We start from the raw sequence: 25608 nt of genomic DNA, 5'->3' as shown, positions 1-25608 counted from the left end.
TCAGGCCTGTAGAATTCCATGGATTGAATCCATGGGGTCGCAAAGAGTTGGACACACTGAGTGACTTTCACTGCACTTTAATACATACATATATATGTATGACTGGTCATGTGTGTATATATATATATATATATATAGAGAGAGAGAGAGAGAGAGAGAGAAAGACTTTACTCTCAAATTCAGTAATTATCTTGTTAATGATTAGTACTGGTCCACAGGCCACATTTGGAGCAATAGTGCTTTAAAACAGCTGTATAATAAAGATTATTACTGTGGTTTTTTTTTGACCACCCTATTCACACCATGGAGCCAAAGCAAAAACAACATCAAGTTGTGGATGTGACTGGTGATGGAAATTAAGAACAACATTGCATAGGAAACTGAATGTTAGGTCAGTGAAACAGGGTAAATTAGAAGTAGTCTCACAGGAGATGGGAAGAGTGAACATCAACATTTTTGGAATCAGTGAACTAAAATGGACTGAAATGGGTGAATTTAACTCAGATGACCATTATATCTACTACTGTGGGCAAGAGTTCCATAGAAGAAATGGAGCATCCCTCATAGTCAACAAGAGTCCAAAATGCAGTTCTTGAGTGCAGTTTCAAAAATGACAGAATGATCTCTGTTTGTTTCCAAGGCAAACCATTCAATATCACAGTTATCCAAGTCTTTACCCTGACCAGTAACACTGAAGAAGCTGAAGTTGTACGGTTCTATGAAGACCTACAAGACCTTCTAGAACTAACACCCAAAAAAGGTGTCCTCTTCATTATAGGGGACTGAAATGCAAAAGTAGGAAGTCAAGAATACCTGGAGTAACAGGCAAATTTGGCCTTGGAGTACAGAATGAAGAGGGGCAAAGGCTAACAGTTTTGACAAGAGAATGCACCAGTCATAGCAAACACTCTCTTCCACCAACACAAGAGACGACTCTACACATGGACATCACCAGATGGTCAATGCAGAAATAAGATTGATTATATTCTTTGCAGCCAAAGATGGAGAAGCTCTTTACAATCAGCAAAACCAAGACTGGGAGCTGACTGTGGCTCACTCAGATCATGAAATCCTTATTGCCAAATTCAGATATTTATTGAAGAAAGTAGGGAAAACCACTAGGCCATTCAAATATGACCTAAATCAAATCCCTTATGATTATACGTGGAGGCCACAAATAGATTCAAAGGATTAATCTGTTAGAGTGCCTAAAGAACTATGGATGGAGGTTCGTGACGCTGTACAGGAGGCAGTGATCAAGACCATCCCCAAGAAACAGAAATGTAAAATGGCAAAACGGTTGTCTGAGAAGGCCTTACAAATAGCTGTGAAAAGAAGAGAAGTGAAAGGCAAAGGAGATAAGGAAACATATACTCATTTGAATACAGAGAACTCTTTGTGGATCACAATAAACTGTGGAAAATTCTGAAAGAGATGGGAATACCAGACCACCTGACCTCCTTCTTGAGAAATCTGTATGCAGGTCAGGAAGCAACAGTTAGAACCGGACATGGAACAACAGACTGGTTCCAAAAAGGAAAAGAAGTACGTCAAGGCTGTAGTGTCACCCTGCTTATTTACTTATATGCAGGGTACATCATGAGAAATGCTGGGCTGGATGAAACACAAGCTGGAATCAAGATTTCTGGGAGAAATATCAATAACCTCAGATATGCAGATGACACCACCCTTATGGCAGAAAGTGAAGAACTAAAGAGCCTCTTGATGAAAGAGAAAGAGGAGAGTGAAAAAGCTGGCTTAAAGCTCAACATTCAGAACACTAAGATCATAGCTTCTGACCTAATAATTTCATAGTAAACAGATGGGGAAACAGTGGAAACAGTGGCAGACTTTATTTTTGAGCACTCCAAAATTACTGCAGATGATGAATGCAGCCATGAAATTAAAAGACGCTTACTCCTTGGCAGGAAAGTTATGACCAACCCAGACAGCATATTAAAAAGCAGAGACGTTACTTCGCCAACAAAGATCTGTCTAGTCAAGGCTATGGTTTTTCCAGTAGTCACATACGGATGTGAGAGTTGGACTATAAAGAAAGCTGAGTGCTGAAGACTTGATGCTTTTGAACTGTGGTGTTGGAGAAGACTCTTGAGAGTCCATTGGACTGCAAGGAGATCCAACAAGTCCATCCTAAAGGTGATCAGTACTGAGTGTTCATTGGAAGGACTGATGTTGAAGCTGAAACTCCAATACTTTGGTCACCTGATGTGAAGTGCTGAGTCATTTGAAAAGATGCTGATGGTGGGAAAGATTGAAGGCAGGAGGAGAAGGGGACGACAGAAGATGAGATGGTTGGATGGCCTCACTGACTCAATGGACGTGAGTTTGGGTAAACTCCACGAACTGGTGATGGACAGGGAGGCCTGGAGTGGTGCAGTCCATGGAGTCAGAAAGAGTCAGACAGGACTCAGCGAGGGAACTGAACTGAACTGAACTGAACTGAAAGGGTAGCAGGGAGAGCTTTCATCAGTGACTAATGCAAAGAAATAGAGGAAAACAATAGAATGGGAAAGACTAGAGATCTCTTCAAGAAAATTAGAGATACCAAGGGAAGATTTCACGCAAAGATGGGCACAAAAAAGGACAGAAATGGTATGGACTTAACAGAGCAAAAGATATTAAGAAAATGTTGCAAGAATACAGAAGGACTATACAAAAAAGATCTTCATGACCCAGATAACCATGACGGTGCGATCACTCACCTAGAACCAGACAACCTGGAATGTGAAGTCAAGTGGGTCTTAGGAAGCATCACTGCGAACAAAGCTAGTGGAGGTGATGGAATTCCAGTTGAGCTATTTCAAATGCTAAAAGATGATGCTATGAAAGTGCTGCACCAAATATGCCAGCAAATTTGGAAAACTCAGCAGTGGCCACAGGAAAATGTCAGTTTTCATTCCAGTCCCAAAGAAAGGTAACGCCAAAGAATGCTGAAACTACCGCACAATTGTACTCATCTCACACGCTAGCAAAGTAATGGTCAAAATTCTGCAAGTTAGGCTTTAACAGTATGTTAACCGTGAACTTACAGATGTTCAAGCTGATTTAGAAAAGGCAGAGGAACCAGAGATCAAATTGCCAACATCTGCTGCATCATCAAAAAAGCAAGAGAGTTCCAGAAAAACATCTATTTCTGCTTTATTGACTATGCCAATGCCTTTGATTGTATGGACCACAACAAACTGGAAAATTCTTACAAGATGGGAATACCAGACCACCTGAGCTGCCACCTGAGAAGTCTGTGCAGGTCAGGAAGCAACAGTTAGAACTGGATATGGAACAACAGACTGGTTCCAAATCAAGAGAAGAGTACATCAAGATCATATATTATCACCCTGTTCATTTAACTTAACATGCAGAGTACATCATGTGAAATGCGGGCATGGATGAAGCACAAACTGGAATCACGATTGCCAGGAGAAATATCAATAACCTCAGATATGCAGATGACACCATCCTTATAGCAGAAAGTGAAGAACTAAAAAGCCTCTTGATGAAAATGAAAGAGGAGAGTCAAAAAGCTGGTTGAAAACAACATTCAAAAAACGAAGTTCATGGCTTCCAGCCCCATCACTTCATGGCAAATAGATGGGGAAACAATGGAAAAAGTGACAAACTTTATATCCTGGTCTCCAAAATCACTGCAGATGTTGACTGTAGCCATAAAATTAAAAGACGCTTGCTCCTTGGAAGAAAAGCTATGACCAACCTGCTGCTGCCGCTGCCGCTAAGTTGCTTCAGTCATGTCCGACTCTGTGTGACCCCAGAGATGGCAGCCCACCAGGTTCCCCCGTCCCTGGGATTCTCCAGGCAAGAACACTGGAGTGGGTTGCCATTTCCTTCTCCAATGCATGAAAGTGAAAAGTGAAAGTGAAGTCACTCAGTTGTGTCCGACTCCTAGCGACCCCATGGACGGCAGCCTACCAGGCTCCTCCGTCCTAGACAGTATGTTAAAAAGCAGAGACATTACTTTGCCAACAAATGTCCATCTTATCAAAGCTATGGTTTTTCCAGTAGCCATGGATGTGAGAGTTGGATTATAAAGAAAGCCGAGCGCCGAAGAACTGATGCTTTTGAAATGTGGTGCTGGGGAAGACTCTTGAGAGTCTGTTGGACTGCAAGGAAATCCAACCAGTCCATCCTAAAGGAAATTGGTCCTGAATATTCATTGGAAGGACTGATGCTGAAGCTGAAACTCCAATACTTTGGCCACCTGATGGGAAGAACTGACTCATTGGAGAAGACCCTAATGCTGGGAAAGATTGAAAGTGGAGAAGAAGGGGACGACAGAGGATGAGATGGCTGCATGGCATCACTGATTTAATGGACATGAGTTTGAGCAAGCTCAGGGAATTGGTGATGGACAGGAAAACCTGGCATGCTGCAGTCCATGGGGTTGCAAATAGTTGGACACAACTGAGCAACTGAACTGAACTGATGCAGCTTGTGGGATATTAGGTCTCCAAGTCCTAACAGCCTGGGAATTCCCCAATTGTTTTCATCGGAATTAAGGTGAAAATTGTACAGATACTAATAATCTGATCAACAAAATAACCAAAATAAAATTCAAGAGGGCAAAATCTGGGTATAGTGATAGGTCATTGAGCCTGTTATTTAATAAATGCATGTTGAATGAATGAATGATGGGCAGATTAATAAACAGAAAGGAATAAAATTAATGGTAACAGCTTGTTAAATCTTTTTAAATGCAATAACTGTAAAAGTGTTTTGATCTTACAGTGTTTAACATGCATTACATAAGAGATGAGGAAACCAAGGCGCAGATTTAGTAAGTACCTTAAAGTTATAGAGATTTGATACTATTTCAGATTTGGCTTCATAGGTGTCACACTTAACACTATAAACACAAAAAAGGTGAAACAGAAAATTGGTGAAATTTTAAAAAAGGAAGAGTAGTTTTTTTGCAGACTAATATGGAAGTAACATCAAAGTGTTATGATTGATGATAATAGTTATAATACATAAAATATCATATATTTGCTGTAGTATTTTAAATGATATTGCAGTCTTGAAAACTCTCTAAAAGCCTAGGAAGTCTTCAAATGAAGAATACGAAATAATGACAAAGAAACTAAAATAAAACTATGAAAATATGATGTTCATTCAGACTTTTCTAAAAACTAGGAAATTTTAAAGAGTATCCTGAAACGTTAGAAACACTATACAAATAAAAATACATTTGGGGATCAACTACAGACCTTCCTAGTAATCTGAAGGGCAATTTCTTTAATAATCATAGTAAAATCAATTATCAAAATAATAAGCCCTATATTTCTCCCGAAAGCAATGCAGAAAATAAAGGGAAAGCATTATTCATAAAAAGATTTTTTTTTTTATGAAAATGAGAGTTTCCTAAGTATGGTCTTTGTACAGGTCAAAGTAACAGCAAAAATGACTTCTCTTTCACAACACTGTCAGTGGTTTCTTCCGTTTTCAAGGATAGCCAAATTCAGTTAAGGGAAAAAACAGAACAGATGAAAATAGAAAATATGAAATTCTGTAAGGTTAGCTACATTTTCTAAAAACACATACGAATATATGATAGCTAGTGTGTTCTAACAACTTGCCATATGCTAGGCACCTGCTTAAGAAGCATTCTCTAATTTATTCATGTTTATTCACTAATTTATATATTATCCTAACAGAGTATATGACAGTAAGATATATAAGAAGAAGGTGTCCAAGCCTGAACTTAATTCCAGATTCTGTCTCCAGAGCCCACATTTTAAATCTGTATGCCAAATATATAAATACTGCCTAAGATGCCAGTAGATTTATTTTACCTCTCTTCTTGAAAGATATTTTCATTAGATATGGAACTGAGTTCATTTTCTTTCAGTGAATTTCAGATGCTGCTTCATTGTTTTCTCGTCTCCATTACATCTGTTAAGACCATAATCATCCAAGTTGTTCCTTATATATATGTTATTTCTTTCTGACTTTCAAGTTTTTCCTCCTAACCTTGGTTTCCACAGTTTGGTCATGATGTGCCTAGACACATACCTTCCTTTAAAGGACAGATCTAGACCAGGTTCCTATATTCTCCGTGAACACTTCCCTCTCTACTCCTGCTTCCTCTTCATCTGCTCTTTTAAAGAACAGACTGAAGTTGTCCTCTGTTTCTGATATGCAGCACAGCTGTCTTCCTTATCCCCTCCCACCCTTCCACTGCATTTACTTTTTTCTCTTTTTCCAAAATATCCCCTTTTGAGAAAGAGAAAAAATGCTTCCAATGCTTCAAAAATTCCCAACTTTCCCCCCCCAAGAATCTGACTTACAAATAGATTTGAATTATGTACCTGCTTAACTGGGTTTCCCAGGTGGTGCAGTGGTGAAGAATCTGCCTGTCAATGCAGGAGACATGAGATGCAGGTTCGATCCCTAGGTCAGGAAGATCCCCTGGAGAAGAAAATGGCAACCCACCCCAGTATTCTCGCCTGGAAAATTTCATGGACAGTGGAGTCTGGCGGGCCACAGTCCATGGGGTCACAGAGTTGGATATGACTGGATGACTGAACACACACACACACATCTAAGATGTTTACTATCTGAAATAGCAAGTATTATTCTCATCTTACTCACAAAATAGTCTGGGTTCTTATTCCATAAAAAGGTACCAACAAAAAAAAACCAAACAAACCAAACTACCAATAATCCCTAGAAAGAAGCAAAGAGAAGGGCTTTGCCTCTGAAATTCACCAGTATTTACTTCATACATCTTTTAACATGTCTGACTGAGGCAAAAGTAGGCATTATCCCATGTCGTTTATTGATTCCCTTGAGTTCTTGTTGGTTTTTGATAATTTTCTCAGATCATGATACATACAGTATGGCTCCACTGTGAAATGCTTGCTACAATGGTATATACACGACAGCCATGCTTTTCTTATGGGAAAAACTGAAACATTTTTAGTATTTTAGTTATTTCTAACAAAATGAACTATTGTGATGTCCCTAAGGTCAAATTTTTATCATATGCTTTATACTTGATTCCTAAAAATTACTGTAACTTTTTTTTATTTCTTTAGTTCGTGCTGTGTGGCTTATAGAATCTTAGTTCACCCACCCCGGATCAAACTCACACCCCTTGCAGTGAAACTGCAGAGTCTTCACTACCAGACTGCTAGGGAAACCTCTACACGATTTTTTTTTTTAATACATCTAATCTTACACTTTCCCCATCTAGTTTTTAAAAGTGCAAAAATTCCACTGGATTGGGCAAAGAGAAATGAACCTGCAATATACTAAGATATGCTTTGATAGTTAAGGTGTGTCTGTCATTTGGCCAAGACGTTATCTTGGAATGAATTACAATGGCTAACCTTCTGCCTGAAATTGGAGAAGGAAATACAAACAAGTTTTAACTTTTTCACCTGAGACAGGAAAGGAAACAAACTAGTTCAGGTTTGGTTATGAAATAAAATTAAGGAATGTGGTTATATTAACCCTTGGTATACCACAAAGACTATTAGACTCATTTTAGTTTTTGAGTTTTTTTCTTTGAGCAACTTTATTATAGGAATTGACATTTCAAACCTTATTCATTCTTAGGAATCTTCCAAGGAACAAAAACAGATTCACATTTAAAAAAATAATTTATTTGTCTGCACAGGGTCTTAGTAGCAGCATGCAGGCTCTAGTTCCCTGACTGGGGATCAAACCCAGGCCCCCTGCATTGGGAGAGCAGAGTCTTAGCCACTGGACAGCCAGGGCAGTCTCAAACTTACTTTTTTTTAATCAGAATAAAATTCACCCTATTTTGAAATTTCTGTATGGATCTATTTGAATCTTTCATAAATTGAAGATACGTTATGGTGATTTCTATAAATTGAAGATATTTTATGGTATCTTAGGGATCTTATTTTTCCTATTTTGTTATTTTATCATCCTGTGAATTATTTAATCATTACTAATCAATTATTTTTAAAATTATATGGAAATGGAATGGAATCATCTAAAAAGATGATCTAGTAGTGAAATAAATTATCACTATTACATCATTTTTCAGTTTTCTTACTGTGTTGCCCATAGTATTATGTCTTTAAAAGTAAATATACAAGAAGCATAGAGACATTATTTTTCAGGGTTTGTTGTTTTTGGTGGTTTTCATTATACATAGTTGAGAGTTCTAAATTTTTCATTTTCTACCCATACAGGCAAAAAGAGGAAATTTGAGAGAAGAGTTTCACAATTATCAGACACCTCAAAAAACAAATGCAAAGAGACTAATAGTATTATAGACCATAGTGATGGTGAAATTCATTTTATAAGCAAAATCTCAGGCTATGAAATTTCAGATGATTCACATAGATATATTTTATCAAACTCAAAAATCAATGAGTGAACAATGCACTTTTAAGAATAAAAAGCAAATGTGGCATTCCCACCCAGTTTGTCATTCAACATGGAGGACTTCATCACCGGGTATTTTGCAAGAATAATTTGGACCATCCCATTTGGCTAACAGGATGTATGACAGTATTCTTTCATCCTTTATGATGTTTGTGCACTAAAAGTTACTTAATATAATTTGTAAGTGTACAAATGCTTAATGCAGATATATACACAAAGGAAACAGGAAGTGATGATGAAGAAATTAAAATTTTATTGGCCTTCATTCTAATTGGTGTTTATAAACATAAAATTGAAAATGTTTGACAATTATGAAAGAAAGAGAATGGTTGCTTTTTTTAAAACTAGATTATGAATGTCAATGTTTGTAATGTCATTGCATTTGGATGATACAAGTGCAAGATAAAAGCCAGAAGTAATGTTATGCTAGAAGCTACTATTAAAGATGCATATGAAATCTGGGATCTTCATTTTAAAAATGGTTAGTTCCAGGACCACACATAAAAGTCAATGAGCAACTAGTTACTTTCAAAGGACATGACCTATTTCAGGAAAATATGAAATAAAAACTTGAGTTTACTATGTGTTATTATAATTTCTAGTAATGTGGTTCTCTATCCCTTTATTGTTACTTCTCAAGATTACTCCTAAATTACTCCTATATATATATATATAACATGATGATAAATGCCAATGACTACTTTTCATGACATAACAGTTAGATCAATATATAACTCCTTTATCAACATTAGACAAAAGGATGATTGCAACAGGCTCTAGAGATCACTTAAATTATTTATGGGTAATTAGAACACAGCCTTGCTAGCAAATACACGCCTTTAGTTATCAGTCAGAAAAAAACTGTAAACTGGCTTTATTATATGCTGTTGCACCCTAAACACATCTGTGGATGAATTTTCTTTTAAGAAAATTGTCGAACTAAAGGAAAACCATACAACATACCTAGAAAGTAATCTGGCTCTAACAGATGCTTAAATGCTTATTGATCACAGCTGTTGTTTGTCGAAATAAAGTTGGCCCTCTGTATCTAAAGTTTCCACATCTGGGGATTCAACCAACCGACGGACCCAGGTTGGCTGACTACGCAGACGTGGATGCAGACAGGGCAGGCCAACTCTGTTCTTGTTCAGCTGCTCAGTCATGTCTGACTCTGTGCAACCCCATGGACTGCAGCACGCCAGGCTTCCCTGTCCTTCACCATCTCCTGGAGTTTGCTTAAATTCATGTCCACAAAGTTGGTGATGCCATCCAACCATCTCATCCTCTGTCGTTCCTTTCTCCTCCCGCCTTCAGTCTTTCCCAGCATCAGGGTCTTTTCCAATGAGTCAGCTCTTCACATCAGGTGGCCAAAGTATTGGAGCTTCAGCTTCAACAGGAGTCCTTCCAATGAATATTCAGGACCACTTTCCTTTAGGACTGAGTGGTTTGATCTCCTTGCAGTACAAGGGACTCTCAAGAGTCTTCCCCAACACCATAGTTCAAAAGCATCAATTCTTCGGTACTTAGCCTTCCTTATGGTCCAACTCTCACATCCATACATGACTACTGGAGAAACCACAGCTTTGACTAGATGGACCTTTGTTGGCAAAGTAATGTCTCTGCTTTTTGGTATGTTGTCTGGGTTGGTCATAGCTTTTCTTCCAAGAAACAGGCGTCTTTTAATTTCATGGCTGCAGTCACCACCTGCAGTGATTTTGGAGCCCAAGAAATAAAGCCTGTCGCTGTTTCCCCATCTATTTGCCATGAAGTGATGGGGCTGGAGGCCATGAACTTCATTTTTTGAATGTTGTTTCAAGCCAGCTTTTTCACTCTCCTCTTTCACTTTCATCAAGAGGCTTTTTAGTTCCTCTTTGCTTTCTGCCATAAGAGTGGTATCATCTGCATATCTCAGATTATTGATGTTTCTCCTGGCAATCTTAATTCCAGCTTGTGTTTCATCCAGCCTGGCATTTCGCATGATGTACTCTGCCAACTATACTGTGCCATTATTATATGAGGGATTTTAGCATCCATAGATTTTGGTATCTTTGGGATCCTGGAAACAAATCCAACACCCCAAGGATATAGAGACAACTGTATATGTATAAAAAGTACATAGTATAAGCCTATGAGGTTCAAAATCTGGGCTAGACTATTCACTAGCTAGGACCTTGGGCAATTTATGTATTTGAACTTTAATTTCTTTATATGTAAAATAAGAATAATGTATATGTTGCAGAGTTTTTGTGAAAAATGAATACTAAATGTGATAAACCTAAACAATCTTTATACTGAGTAGGTCCTTAACAAATGCTACTTCTTCCTTACAAAAAACTATGATGGAATTTGGTTCTTTAGTCCCTTATTAATTTTAACTGTGCTTAGTGATTTTTCTCCTGGTCTTTGTTAATTGCAATCCCTACAATTTCCCTTCAATCATTAACCAACTAAACTTATTCCATTCATCCATATACACTGATCACTTACTATGTGACAGGCAATTTTAAAGCTCTCCTTGCTTTTTAATAATAATGTAACTGTTAAAACCATAACAACCGTTTCATTACTTATTTTTGTCTATATTTCTAAACAGTCTTAGTATTAACTCTGTGTTCTTAGACACGCATTTCTGCATGCTAGAATAACGGGTCTATGAAAGAAGCGGTATGTACCTCATTTCTACAGCACCCTAATTAGGGCCATCATATAGCAAGTTCTTAATAAACACTTTAAACGAAGATGAAGGTAAACTGTATCATTATAACAACATGTGTATTTCATAATGATAATTTCCAGTTTATGTGACTAAGGAAAAGAGGATCTGAAATTACAGTAAAAGTGAAACAATGAAAGGGCTGGGAAGAGAAACAGAAAGCAAACACACTGACAAAATAATTATCATGTGGGCTCCACCAATACTTAAGAGTATCATAACGCTTTATGTAGTACGGCTTTAATACATTACCAAAAGAATTTCTCGATGTAATGAAAAGAGGCTAAAAGTTAAAGACTCAAAAGCTTGGGGAGAAAAACAGAAGGAAAATGTATATACGCAGGGACTAGACAGTAATATTCCTGTTTATCTATTATGGATGTATACTACATATTTTTTTTTCACTTTCTAAATTTTTTTTTTAATTGAAGGATAATTGCTTTACAATGTTTTGCTGGTTTCTACCATACATCAATATGAATCAGCCATAGGTATACATATGTCCCCCTGCTATTAAACCTCCAACCCCACCCCACTCCTCTAGGTCATCACAGAGCACCAGGTTGAGCTCCCTGCGCTACAGGGCAAATTCCAACTGGCTCTCTCTTTTACATAAGGTCATATCTATGCTTCATGCTACTCCCTCAGTTCAGCCCAGCCATTCCTTCGCCCACCGTGTCCACAAGTCTGTTCTTGATGTCTGCGTCTCTCACTGCTGCCCTGCAAACAGGTTCACTGCTACCATTTTTCTAAATTCCATACATATGTCTTAATATATGATACTTGTTTTTCTCTTTCTGACTTATTCACTCTGTATAAGAGGCTCTAGGATAATCTGCTTCACTAGAACTGACTCAAATTCATTCTCCCGTTCCTTTTCATGGCTAAGTAATTTTCACTGTATACATGTAACACAACTTCTTTATCCATTTATCTGTCGATGGGCATTTAGGTTGCTTCCATCTCCTGGCTAGTATAAATAGAGCTGCAGTGAACACTGGAGTATATGTGTATTTTAGAATTGTGGTTTTCTCAGGGCGTATGCTACAAACACTACTTTTGAGACGAAAGGATGTTTTACTGTTATAGTGAGACCTATTAAATACCAACTACCTCTGATGCGTTTTTAACCCTACAAAACCAAACATATAAACACAAGATAATGAAATACAATTTTAATTTTATTCAACAGTAAGAAAGAATATTTCTGCTTGGAACATGCCTGGCTTGGCTCTCCTCTATACAATAGGAAACAGGATAAAAGGGTGGCCTACATGTTCTTTGAAATTCTGTTTCTGAAATCAGTCTTATTGATGAATGTTAGAACTTTCCATGGGATATGACATATTTTTAAGCAGCTGTATGCAATGTATTACCAACAGGTACCTTTCCCTTATTCAAATAAAGTTGTCCTTGGAGAGTTACATGGTAAAATATTAGCACAGAAGTGAGTCTAAGATACAGATGCAAGTCACCTTAAGAATCAGAGTAACAGGTGAGTCCTAGCAGTATGAGCATAATAATAATAATTGATGTCAATAAAACAAAAGTCTTTTAATCCAAATGGAGTGTGAGTAGTTAGAAAGAGAACAAAGAAAAAGAAAGTAAGTAAGGTAAATATTGACAATGCCTAGTTAGATATCCATCATATCATCATAACAGGGAAAACCCAAGTAAGTGCTCCTAATCATTTAGAATCATAATTGAGGAAAAAAATATATGAGACTGGGATATAGTAAAAGGACATCAAGCCTATATTTGAAACCAAGAAATGAAGAGCAGTTGCAGGGCCTGGAAAATGGTGACTATTAGGGACTCTTGAGAAAAAGAATCAAAGTAAGTGGGAAAAAGAATCTAAGTAAGTAATTAAGAATAGGTAGAGCATAATCCCTATCCCCATGAATCAATTAAAACAGGATGGAAGACATGTTATGAAGGTTCTATTATAGTTCATTTTCCTCCTAGCTTCTCATTATTTCTCACTTACTCCCTCTTTTGCTTTTCCCATAACTTCTGCCAACGACTGTTTAGAGGAGGGACAGAAGAGGAAAAATATTAGCAGACAATAGCAGCGCACAACACATATAAGCAACAGTAATACAAAGGAAAGGGACGAATGAAGAGGAAGAAAATAGTACCAGCATAACCAGGAAGCAGAGAAATTCTGCAGCTGTCTGGCTGTGAGGACCATTCACATATAAAGAACGCACATAAATTCATCAGATTAATTACAAGGCTCCTTTTTCCTTCCAGGTTGTTTTCAACTTACTATTTTTAAATTAATTTCTATTGGAGTATAGTTGCTTTACAGTGTTATGTTAGTTTCTACTGTATAGCAAAATAAATCAGTCATACTTACCCATATAGCCCCTTCCTTTTGGACTTCCCTCCCATTCAGGTCACCACAGCGCATTAAATAGAGTTCCCTGGGCTACACAGTAGGTTCTCATTAATTACCTATTTTATACATAGTATCAGTACTGTATATGCGTCAATCCCAATCTCCCAGTTGCTCCGACCCCTCTACAAGGCTCCTTTCATTCAACTAGATTTTATGATCAGCTTTTGGTATTTTTCTCAGTAACTGGAAAATTTGTTTTACTATTTATGCTAATTCATAGACTAGTACACTTGGGTTACTTACACTGGATATGACTATATCTGTAAAGATCTAAGCCTAACAGAAAATTACTAATGTGGGAGATATGTATGCCAGATGCTGACTACAGACAGGTAAAATATAACCACTTTTTAGTACAAAAGCTTAAGATACACAGGGAGAGAATGAAACTAGAACACTTTCTAACACCACACACAAAAATAAACTCAAAATGGATTAAAGATCTAAATGTAAGACCAGAAACTATAAAACTCCTAGAGGAGAACATAGGCAGAACACTCCGACATAAATCACAGCAGGATCCTCTATGACCCACCTCCCAGAATACTAGAAATAAAAGCAAAAATAAACAAATGGGACCTAATTAAAACTAAAAGCTCTGCACAACAAAGGAAACTATAAGCAAGGTGAAAAGACAGTGTTCGGAATAGGAGAAAATAATAGCAAATGAAGCAACTGACAAACAGCTGATCTCAAAAATATACAAGCAACTCCTGCAGCTCAATTCCAGAAAAATAAACGACCCAATCAAATAAATAGGCCAAAGAACTAAATAGACATTTCTCCAAAGAAGACATCCAGATGGCTAACAAACACATGAAAAGATGCTCAACATCACTCATTATCAGAGAAATGTAAATTAAAATCACAATGAGGTACCATTTCACACCAGTTAGAATGGCTGCGATCCATAAGTCTACAAGCAAGAAATGCTGGAGAAGGTGTGGAGATAAGGGAACCCTCCTACACTGTTGGTGGGAATGGAAACTAGTATAGCCACTATGGAGAACAGTGTGGAGATTCCTTAAAAAACTGGAAATGGAACTGCCTTATGACCCAGCAATCCCACTGCTGGGCATACACACCGAGGAAACCAGAATTGAAAGAGACACATGTACCCCAATGTTCATCGCAGCACTGTTTATAATAGCCAGGACATGGAAGCAACCTAGATGTCCATCAGCAGACGAATGGATAAGAAAGCTGTGGTACATATACACAATGGAGTATTACTCAGCCATTAAAAAGAATCCATTTGAATCAGTTCTAATGAGGTGGATGAAACTGGAGCCAATTATACAGAGTGAAGTAAGCCAGAAAGAAAAACACCAATACAGTATACTAATGTATATATATGGAATTTAGAAAGATGGTAACAATAACCCTGTATGCGAGACAGCAAAAAAGACACAGATGTAGAACAGTTTTACATCCACTTTACACACGTTTGTATCCTACTCCCTTTTTTGAATACAGTCACAAAGATATTACAAAAGAATTCTGCACAAGGTCACAAAAGATGAACACATGCAAGTTTCTTGCAGCCCCTAATATTTCTGAAACTAGTGTTTACATTGTCAGGAGTGGATATAGATGCATTCACCACATTTCACATAAATGAATATCTCCTTTGATATACTTATGAAAATAACATTTTACAAATGCATACAACACCACAACAACTGGGATATACATAGCCATAAAAAGAGACTGGTTATACTGATGCCATTTATTAAGTCAGCATTTATTTAATACACACCAAAGTCAAAATGCTTATTAAAGATGAAGACCTAGGACGCACACTCAGGGACTGTCTCCTTGTTCACTCTGAACTCAGGGAGAACCACCACAGTGGCAGAAACTATGTGATTCTTTAACAGGCCTGACAGGAACACTAAGCCTAACAGGCTAATATAGTTTATTAGTAGTCAAAACAGGAAAAGTGGGAAACAAAAGCATTCAAAGGGCAAGTAGTACGGGTTAAACTGGAAAAGGTTTGCAGAAGAGCTGTTAAATCTTTTAAATTTCTGAACTTTATTTAGGGCACATGCTGAATGTCACAGGTTATAAGTTAAAAGAAAAGGAGATCTACCAGTTTATAATATTGCTACTGTGACAAGACTCATAAAACAATTAATGTGATAACTTGATGGAAAGAGATCAGCAAACAAAGACAATCCTTTTTTCTTTAAAATTCCAAATGACCATTGTTTTAACTAAAGACCTGGGGCAAGTGGCCTAAGGATTAGAAAATACATTAGAGAATAGGATTTATCACTGTCAAATCCTAGGAGTAAAAGGTACCTTCTTTTTACTTACAAAATACTAACTCTACTCATATATATATCTTTCTTACCTTGTTTTCTGTTATAAACTCCTTGAATGCAGACCTACACAATCCCCTTCCTTTTTTTTAAAATCTATAACTATTTTAAAATTACTCATAGTAGTCAGCATAATAGCTTACATATCGGATACTTGCTGAATTAAACTATTAACTGAAAAGATAAGGTAAAATACATTAATTAATTATATTGACTGCCTTCTAAGCACTATTTTGGGGACTAATATTTGAAAAAAGTGGATAAAAAATTTTACACTCATCTTTTTAGTAGAAGAAAAAATAATATATACAGTCTAATACAGTCATTTAACCATTGATCATGTTATTCCTTTTAAAAGAATATTTGTGATTTGACAATTAGATTTTCATATATGTCACATAATTCTTTCCCCTCAGAATGCCCCCTTTCCCACTCCTACAGTTATAAACAGATTATAATACAAATTATATGTATTAAACATGCCTATTGTTTCTAGTTGGCTCCAACTCCCAACATACCACAGAAGGGGCAGGCATATTCCATACTTTTGGGAAGAGCTAATTACAGTGCTGGCTGGCTAACTACCTGTCTAAAAAATTTAAACTTACAGACACTGAGTGAAAGTGAAAGTCGCTCAGTCTTGTCCGACTCTTTGGGACCCCATGCACTATACAGTCCATGGAATTCTCCAGACCGGAATACTGGAATGGGTAGCCTTTCCCTTCTCCAGGGGAATCTTTCCAAACTAGGGGTCGAATCCAGGTCTCCCACATTGCAGGCAGATTCCTTACCAGCTGAGCCACAAGGGAAGCCCAAGAATACGGGAGTGGGTAGCCTATCCCTTCTCCAGGGGATCCTCCCGACCCAGGAACGAACCAGGGTCTCCTGCATTGCAGGCGGATTCTTTACTGACATCGAGAGGGCCCGGAAAGTGATAGGTAGTTAAAACAAGCTGGACAACATGCAAGACGAGATATGAAGAGACAAGTAAACTGAGATTGAGAAGACAAGGACACAGAGATGAAAGATACCATGAGGCCCCAGAGATGAACAGAAAAACACCAAGACCGCATTTTCCAAGGACTGAAATATGCATACAAGGCCCAGCTGAGGATTCAGAGATCTCTAAAATAACATCTCTTAATTGAGCTACCCAAAATACACTTCAGATCCCTTCAGTCGAAGAGCCTTGATAAAATCATGTAATTTACTCAGTATAGTACTCAAAGTGAAAAGCAGAATGGTTTATGGGTACAGAACTGTGTTGTTTACCCTCATGATCACATGGCTGACTAGGACCTGTGACTCACTGACCCTGCTCAACAGCACAAGAGAGTATCATATTGCACACTGCTAGCCTGGGAAAAGATAAAAAATAAAGTCGAAAAATCCTAAGTTAAATCATTCTAAGTAGGGGACTATATGCATGTTTTAAAATTTTAAAAATTACAAATAGTGCTCATAGGGAGGAAAAAAGAAGGGGAAATCCTTTAAAAAGCAAGTACAGACCTCCCTCAGTATCCACAGGGGATTGGTTACAGGGCTCTTTGTGGATACCAAAATCCATGAGTATTCAGGCCCTTTATGTTAAATTGTGTGGTATCTGCATATAACCTGTGCATAGCCTCCTGTATATTTTAAATAATCTCTAGGCTACTTATAACACCTAATATGATATACAAATAGCTCATGTAAATGACATATAAATATCATGTAAATTACATATAAATAGCTGCTGGTGGGCAGCAAATTCAACCTTTGCTTTTTGGAACTTTCTGGAATTTTTTTCCTGAATATTTGTGACCTAAGGTTGGTTGAATCCAAGGATGTGGAATCCATACACAGGGAAGGCCGATCGCACCATATCTCACTGCTTCAAGAGCACATCTTTTTTTCATATTTTAACTTCAAAACTTGGGATGTTTCATATAATCCTTGTCAGTGAGACAGCAGTTATGACATAACTGTCATTATCTGTGCATCAGAATGTGAATAGGGGTCGGCAGCTTGGGGAAAATAACTCTGAAGACATGATGGGGCCTTCTTAAGATATGCTGTAATCATCAATTCTCTTTATGTTAAAGAGGGAAATGTATGGAAAAACAGGGACATTAACAACGCTAAGTTGAAAATTAACTTAGAACACTGTATGTAGAGATTAATCTTTAATTTATATCGTTTATAATTAAACCATTTCTTCTATTACAAAAGTGATACACAGGCACACACATACTCACATGACATACTTTTTTTCATACCAAAGGGTACAAAGAGGAAATTCAAGTGGTCCGTAATTTCATTACCCAGATTATTGCCTATATGCTGTATTTTGTTCCCTTGTACTTTAGTTTTTAGACTGTTGCTATTCATAGATCATTACCTCTAATTCACGGATTAGTAAATCTCAAGTTTTAAAAATCACGTTTTGTATGTAAATCCCCAGTTTTTAACTGATTATGTTTCAGTTTGGAACAGTATTATAAAGATTACCAGTACCAGGAACAGTTAAATTCCCAGGTTAGCTAAAAAGGACTATTTAACTCAAAATGTATCTTTTGATACATTTAATAATAAGCACTGTGGGAATACAGAACCTGTAAGCACTGTTATAGACTAAATGTGTTCCCCTCAGTTCATATTTTGAGGACCTAACTCTCAGTGTGATTGTGTTTGGAGACAGGGCCTATTAAAAGATAATTGTGTTTGTTGTTGTTTAGTCACGAAGTCATGCCTGACTCTTCTGCGATCCCATGGACTGTAGCCCACCAGGGTTCTTGTCCATGGGATCTTCCAGGCAAGAATACTGGAGTGGGTTGCCATTTCCTTCTCCAGGGGATCCTCCTCGATCAGGGATGGAACCTGAGTCTCCTGCATTGGCAGGCATATTCTTTACTGCTAAGCCATGAGGGAAGCCCTATAATTAAGGATAAGTGAAGCCTACCAGACCACCTGACCAGCCTCTTGAGAAATCTGTATGCAGGTCGGGAAACAACAGTTAAAACTAGACATGGAACAATAGACTGGTTCCAAATAGGAAAGGGAGAACGTCAAGGCTATATATTGTCACCCTGCTTATTTAACTTCTATGCAGAGTACATCATGAGAAACGCTGGACTGCAAGAAACACAAGCTGGAATCCAGACTGCCGGGAGAAATATCAATAACCTCAGATATGCAGATGACACTACCCTTATGGCAGAAAGTGAAGAAGAGCTAAAAAGCCTCTTGATGAAAGTGAAAAAGGAGAGGGGAAAAGTTGGCTTAAAGCTCAACATTCAGAAAACAAAGATCATGGCATCTGGTCCCATCACTTCATGGGAAATAGATGGGGAAACAGTGGAAACAGTGTCAGACTTTATTTTTTGGGCTCCCAAATCACTGCAGATGGTGACTGCAGCCATGAAATTAAAAGACGCTTATTCCTTGGAAGGAAAGTTATGACCAACCTAGATAGCATATTCAAAAGCAGAGACATTACTTTGCTGACTAAGGTCCATCTAGTCAAGGCTATGGTTATTCCAGTAGTCATGTATGGATGTGAGAGTTGTACTGTGAAGAAGGCTGAGCGCCGAAGAATTGATGCTTTTGAACTGTGGTGTTGGAGAAGACTCTTGAGAGTCCCTTGGACTGCAAGGAGATCCAACCAGTCCATTCCAAAGGAGATCGGCCCTGGGATTTCTTTGGAAGGAAAGATGCTAAAGCTGAAGCTCCAGTACTTTGGCCACCTCATGCAAAGAGTTGACTCACTGGAAAAGATTCTGACGCTGGGAGGGACTGGGGGTAGGAGAAGGGGACGACAGAGGATGAGATGTCTGGATGGCATCACTGACTCGATGGGCGTTAGTCTGAGTGAACTCTGGGAGTTGGTGATGGACAGGCAGGCCTGGCCTGCTGCGATTCATGGGGTCGCAAAGAGTCAGACACCACTGAGCGACTGAACTGAACTAAACTGAACAAGACCAGAGCCACCTAGCATGTTGTGTTTTGTTATGGCAGGCTAAGTGGACTAATGAAGGCTCTTTATAACATCATTTTTAAATATTAGACAATGACCTGTTCCAACTTGCGACATCCTCTGCTACTATAATTCCAGCATCAAGAAGACATATTTACTTCTAGACCCCTACCTTGTGATTAGTAAAACCGCTAGGTTTTTGGTTTCTGTGTCACTGCAATGGGAGAGGGAGGCAGGGATGAACGCTTTGGGATTGGAGTTTTGTAGACAGAAAAAGGTGGGAGAATGAAGCAAGGTGAAGATGGGGAGAAAGAAGAATTCTAGTGGGATGACAGGGCTTCCCAGATGGGTCAGTGCTAAAGAATCACCTGCCAGTGCAGGAGATGCAAGAGATGCTGGTTTGAACAACAACTATTCTCTTTGATGTTGTATGATCTTTGGAAAGTTATTTAAAATCTCTGGGTTCAGTGTCTTCATGTGAAGACATACTAGAAATAGAAAATAATTATATCAGAAATAGAAAATAATTACATTAGAAATAGAAATAATTATATTAGAAATAATATAGTGTTTCTATATTAGAAAAAAGTAATATATTATTTCTATATTATAAATAATAATGGAAATAGAAGAGCAATAGTAAATTCTACATTAGGGTTAAGTAAGACAGCATAGATGTGAGGGCTGGGTAAGTGAAAAGATATTCAAAACCATTAACTGAATTAAGAGCACAGTTGCTCCGATATACTCATCTACAGAATATATTATTTACACAATTCTTCCCATCTTTAGGGGTCTCCTGAATCAAAGAAAATGGTACAACCTTTAAAATCAGATCTGTTTTCAAATCCTAACTCCAATACTTAGTAGCTATTTGGCACTGGGTAAGTTACTTGGCAGCACTGAGCTTCAGTTTCATTATCCTTAAGATGAAGCCAACCAACGCTCACATTACGTGGTTTGTAAGGAGCAAGTTAGATCAGGTATATAAAGGATCTGACCAAGGCTAAGAACTAATATTGCAAAGATGTCATTCGCTTCACAAATTAAGTGCATTCTTGATCGGAATTCCAATAGACTGTTTCATGTAATTTGACAAAACGTTCTAAAATTCACCTGGAAGAGAAGATATATAAAAATATCCAAACGAGAAAGAACATTAGGAGTTTTGTTATTATATATATGAAAATAGGATAAAGTTAAATAATTAAAACAGTATGATAACAGCACAGCTATAGACAAATAGATCAACAAAAATGAATGAAGTCCAGAAACAGACCTAGATACAATATATGGCGATTTTGCATATCACGTAAATATAAGGGTAAGAAAAACTGTTAAAGAAAACAGTGGACCAAGTGGTTGTTCTTAAAACAGGTGAATTCAAGTTTAAAAGTTAAAAAGAAAAAACTACTCTCAGAGACAATATAGAATATTGATAAAGTTGAGGACGGTTCTAAGTAAGAGAGAAAACTCAGAAGCTATCATTCTCACAACAGAATAAAGAGAAAGCTTGTATATTTCATTCTTGTATTGCAGTTTCTTACCATTAACAGAAGAGAATCCCAACTTCTAAAACGGTATTCTGATCAGTGTACAAAAATCCTTCTGTACTTAAAAACACTTAAAAAATAGTCGTGTAAGTACAGAGACACACACAAAGAAGCTTTTATAAAAAGGCAATTTCTCTCATTAACTCTAAATGCAATTAAACAATTCCGTACTGATTAAGTGGGCAACTTGGTGATGTAAGCATTGGTGCTTACAACCACACAACTTAGAAATTCATAAAAAACAACAGAAAGTTCAATTTAAAAATAAATATATACGATGCTCGCATGATTCTGTTGCTAAATTGCATTATGAAGTGGATTTTTCAACACTTCATAATCATTTCCTTACGACTTATGATATTTTAAAACCTAGAGTTAAAAGAATCAGAGATAGGAAGTCAACTATATTAGGTAATTGAAAGGCAAAGCAAAATTTGCTACATTTGACACTCTAAAGATGAAGTGAAAGTTGCTCAGTGGTGTGCAACTCTTTGTAACCCAGGAATTCTCCAGGCCAGAATACTGGAGTGGGTAGCCTTTCCCTTCTCCAGGGAATCTTCCCAACCTAGGGATAGAAGCCAGGTCTCCCGCACTGTAGGCAAATTCTTCACCAGCTGAGCCACCAGGGAAGCCCAAGAATAATGGAGTGGGTAGCCTATCCTTTCTCCACGGGATCTTCCCTACCCAGGAATGGAACCGGGGTCTCCTGCATTGCAGGTGGATTCTTTACCAGCTGAGCTGCTGCTGCTGCTGCTGCTAAGTCGCTACAGTCGTGTTGGACTCTGTGCGACCCCATAAAGTGAAAGTGAAGTTGCTCAGTCATGTCCGACTCTTTGCGACCCCATAGACAGGGATATAATTTAGTAATTCAATAAAGAGGGAAAATGTGCTAAGTGAATTTTTTCTGTTTTTCTGTTTTGAATGACAAAATTGGGATTATCTCTTAATTAACTTGCTGAAAAAGTATTTTCAAAAGCTTATCTCAAAGTTTTATTCATCTGAATGGTTTCAATTATGTATTTTCACTTGATTTCACAACAGAAAAATAATTTGTAACTGATTTACAACAGATTCAGCATTTCGTGTCAATCTAGGAAAACAAAACCCTTTCTATCATTCCTTTTTTTCCCTTAAGATTCCAGTTAAGTTGACCTCTATGGCAACTAGAGTCTTCTGGCCACTGTGCTTTTTCCCACAGATTCAAAATTTCACTTCTATACTCCTGTCACCTGCAGTAAACAGGTATTCTTTCTAAGGTTTAATAAGGAATTGTACTGTTGGCAATTATTAGGAAGTTGACAAGATGGAAAAGAAGCAGACAAGATGGAAAAGAAGCAGACAAGATGGAAAAGAAGCAAACAAGATGAAAGAATTGATGCTACAAAGTTAACGATCTCCCCATAAAAATTATCTTAATAATATATGCAAAAAAGCAAAACGAAATCTGTTAGATCTTCTCTCAGTCCTTCCACCAATTCTAGTCTTCAGGCAAAGCCAACCTCCTCCTGCTTAACCCGTTATTACTCAATAAGATTACTGCACTTTCATCTCTGTTATGCAAGGAAGTGGCCACGAAGCATGTGGAATCCTAGCTCCCCGACCAAGGATCGAAACTGCACCCCAGCATTGTTAGGCAAAGTCCCAATCACTGGACAATGAAGGAAGTCTCATCTAATCTCTCTCACCTTGCATTCTTATTTTCCTTTAAAAACTCTTCAACGTCATTTATTCTCTGACATCTCCAAAATTACTTTCCACCATTAAAAACTCTGTAAATCTAACACAGAAAAGTTCTTGCTCTGGTGAGAAGGGACTAAAAATTCTCCCTTCTAAACTGCGAAACCTCAGGTGAAGCCTAACTTCTAAACAGCGAGACGGAAGATCTTCGAAATCTGCAGAGGTGGTTTGACGGAAAGAAACGCCCTTGTCATTAGAGAGGTCGCAAACCCCCGGCCCGTGGTTGAGGCAGAAAAGCCCGGTATGCTTTTGCCCAGGCAAGCGGCAAGATGCTATCCGGCTTTTGGGAAACGGCCACGGAGGGCAGGCCCGGGCATCCCCCGCAGCTGTCTCACGTCCCGGTCCACAAGCCCGGCGGGTTCGTCATAAACACGCTAGACACAGATAGCAGCGTAGCACAGGGGACGAGTCACGCAACTATCAGACGAAGCCCACCCTCCCTCTGACGGTCCCCAAGGCGACCAGCCTTCCCGGCGCGGATCACTCACCAGTGCCTCGGGACCGCGACTACAACTCCCAGGAGGCTGCGCGGCGCACGGAGCAGCGTCCTTCCCAGAATGCAGCACAGCGGGGTCCCCATCCAGCCTTCTCCGTTCTCCGCTCCTCCTACTTTCCTACCCGGCGTCACCCGGGAGGGCCGGAGGTAGGCTGCGGGAGGGAACTCCGAGCCTCGGCGTGACGCGTCAGACGTTGGGAGGGGGACGGGGCGGGGAGCAGGGGGGGAATGGGAGGACGAAAGGGAGGGAAGAGGGGAGGGGAGGGTAAATAGTGGGCTAGGCAGGAAGATGGCGGCCTAGCGGAGGTGTGAGTGGACCTGGGTCTCTGCAGCTGGGTTTTCCCTCTTCCCGTCTTCCTCCTCTTTTCCTCTCCCCGAGGTTGGCATCGAGGGGGCCAAATTTGGGCGGCGGCGCCGGGCGCAGCGCAGGGGTCACGGCGACGGCGACGGCTGACGGCTGGAAGGGCAGGCTTCCTTCGCCCCTCGACCTCCTTCCCCGGTCCGCTCGGTGTCAGGCGCGGCGGCGGCGGCGGCGGCGGCGCGGCGGGCGGACTCCGTCCCTCCTCCCGCTCCCTCCTGCACCGGAGCGGGCACTCCTTCCTTCGCCGTCCCCCGACCCTTCACCCCGGGGACTGGGCGCCTCCACCGGCGCAGCTCAGGGAGCGGGGGCCGGTCTCCTGCTCGGCTGTCGCGCCTCCATGTCGGATAACCAGAGCTGGAACTCGTCGGGCTCGGAGGAGGATCCGGAGACGGAGTCCGGGCCGCCGGTGGAGCGCTGCGGAGTCCTCAGCAAGGTGAGCGGCCCGCGAGGCTGGGGGGCCCCCTGCCCGGACTCACCTGCCGCGAGGCGAGCAGCTGAAGGCACGGGGTGGGGCTGGCAGCGAGAACACGGATTGTCCCGGGGCGGGGGCTGCGGAACGGGCCCGGGGTGTGGGGCCGAGTCCTGCCGCAGAAGTGCCCGGACCGGGGCGGCGGTGGGGGTGGGGGCAGAAGGGGACGGTCTTCTTCGCCTACCCTGGGTCTCGGCGGCCTAGGACCGGCGGAAGCGCGTCCCAACGCGGAGATCCATCCAGTTTGGGAACGGGATGCGCACCGCGACTCAGGACCCCGGGCGGCAGCCGTCCTGGGTATAGGAATTCGGGATGAGCGACAGCAGCATCCGAAGGAACGAGTACAGTAAAACTGCAGATCAGACCTCTCCAAAGAGGTTCGTCCAGAGATGCCGAGCAGAGCAGGGGTGGGGGATTTTTGTAGACGCAGCTTTTGAGAAGGAAGCAGGAGCAACTCGGCTTGGGGCTGAAATCTGAGGTGGGAAACTATGCCAGGCTAGATGTAGTGAGAGATCTAAATGAGGACTTTTTGTACTTTCCTTTCACCCTTTACCCCAATTCAGAGGGAGCTATTGAATCGGCAGGTGGTAGGTACAAGAAGTATTCATAGTAACTTGAAACATGTCAGAATGGAAACCGACGTTTATTTAGTCCAAGAATAGTGTTATTTAGTAAAGTATTCTTGCAGACAGGGGGCAGAATTAGGAAAAGGCATTTTACTTTTCCTGTATTTTTTTAAAAAACATTTTTTCCAAAGTTTTTACGAAGCAGATAGTCACTTGTAGAATTTGAAAGCTAGTTAACGAAAATGGATGAGGCCGGTTTTAAGAGGGAAGGTAGGTAATCTTTTCCGTTGGTAGTACCTGGTTTGGGGTTTGTTGTTAAGGTTTTGTTTTCTTTCCTTCTTTTCTTTCTTTTTCTTTTAGGTGTTTGCTGTGATAAGATCCACATTGCCTTTTTTTACTTCGTTTTCTCTTTCTGTTAAACTTTAAGAAATGGCTGGAGCTGGCAGTTAACTTGGAGAAGGGGAGCAGGGTCCAGTCTTTCAACAGGCTGGTCATAAGATACCAGATCATGTGCAGCCACTGCCTATTAAGAAATCACCAAGCTTTTGGACATCGTTTGTGTAATCGTTTCATATTAGGCTTTTATATTGTCTTTAGAAGGCTGAGAAAGGACCTAGAAAAGGCATGAGTATGTCAAAA

General features: G+C 39.5%; 2 protein-coding genes across 2 annotated transcripts in view; one reads left to right on the top strand and one right to left on the bottom strand.

The window, feature by feature from the left end:
- The window catches only part of POLK (DNA polymerase kappa), an 82407-nt gene extending 58750 nt beyond the window's left edge, over positions 1-23657 (bottom strand). Inside the window, 1 exon segment of the mRNA XM_052646301.1 lies at positions 23562-23657. Within this exon segment, the coding sequence (XP_052502261.1) occupies positions 23562-23657 (96 nt within the window).
- Positions 23635-25608, top strand: part of CERT1 (ceramide transporter 1) — a 130157-nt gene continuing 128183 nt past the window's right edge. Inside the window, exons 1-2 of the mRNA XM_052646302.1 lie at positions 23635-23720; positions 23965-24367. Coding sequence (XP_052502262.1) covers positions 23635-23720; positions 23965-24367 — 489 coding nt within the window. The remainder of the gene's footprint in view (positions 23721-23964; positions 24368-25608) is intronic.

Source organism: Budorcas taxicolor, chromosome 10 (genome assembly GCF_023091745.1).
Source record: "Budorcas taxicolor isolate Tak-1 chromosome 10, Takin1.1, whole genome shotgun sequence".
NCBI lineage: Eukaryota > Metazoa > Chordata > Mammalia > Artiodactyla > Bovidae > Budorcas > Budorcas taxicolor.
The sequence above is the reverse complement of the archived record's forward strand: the minus strand, read 5'-3'. Positions and strand labels throughout refer to the sequence as shown.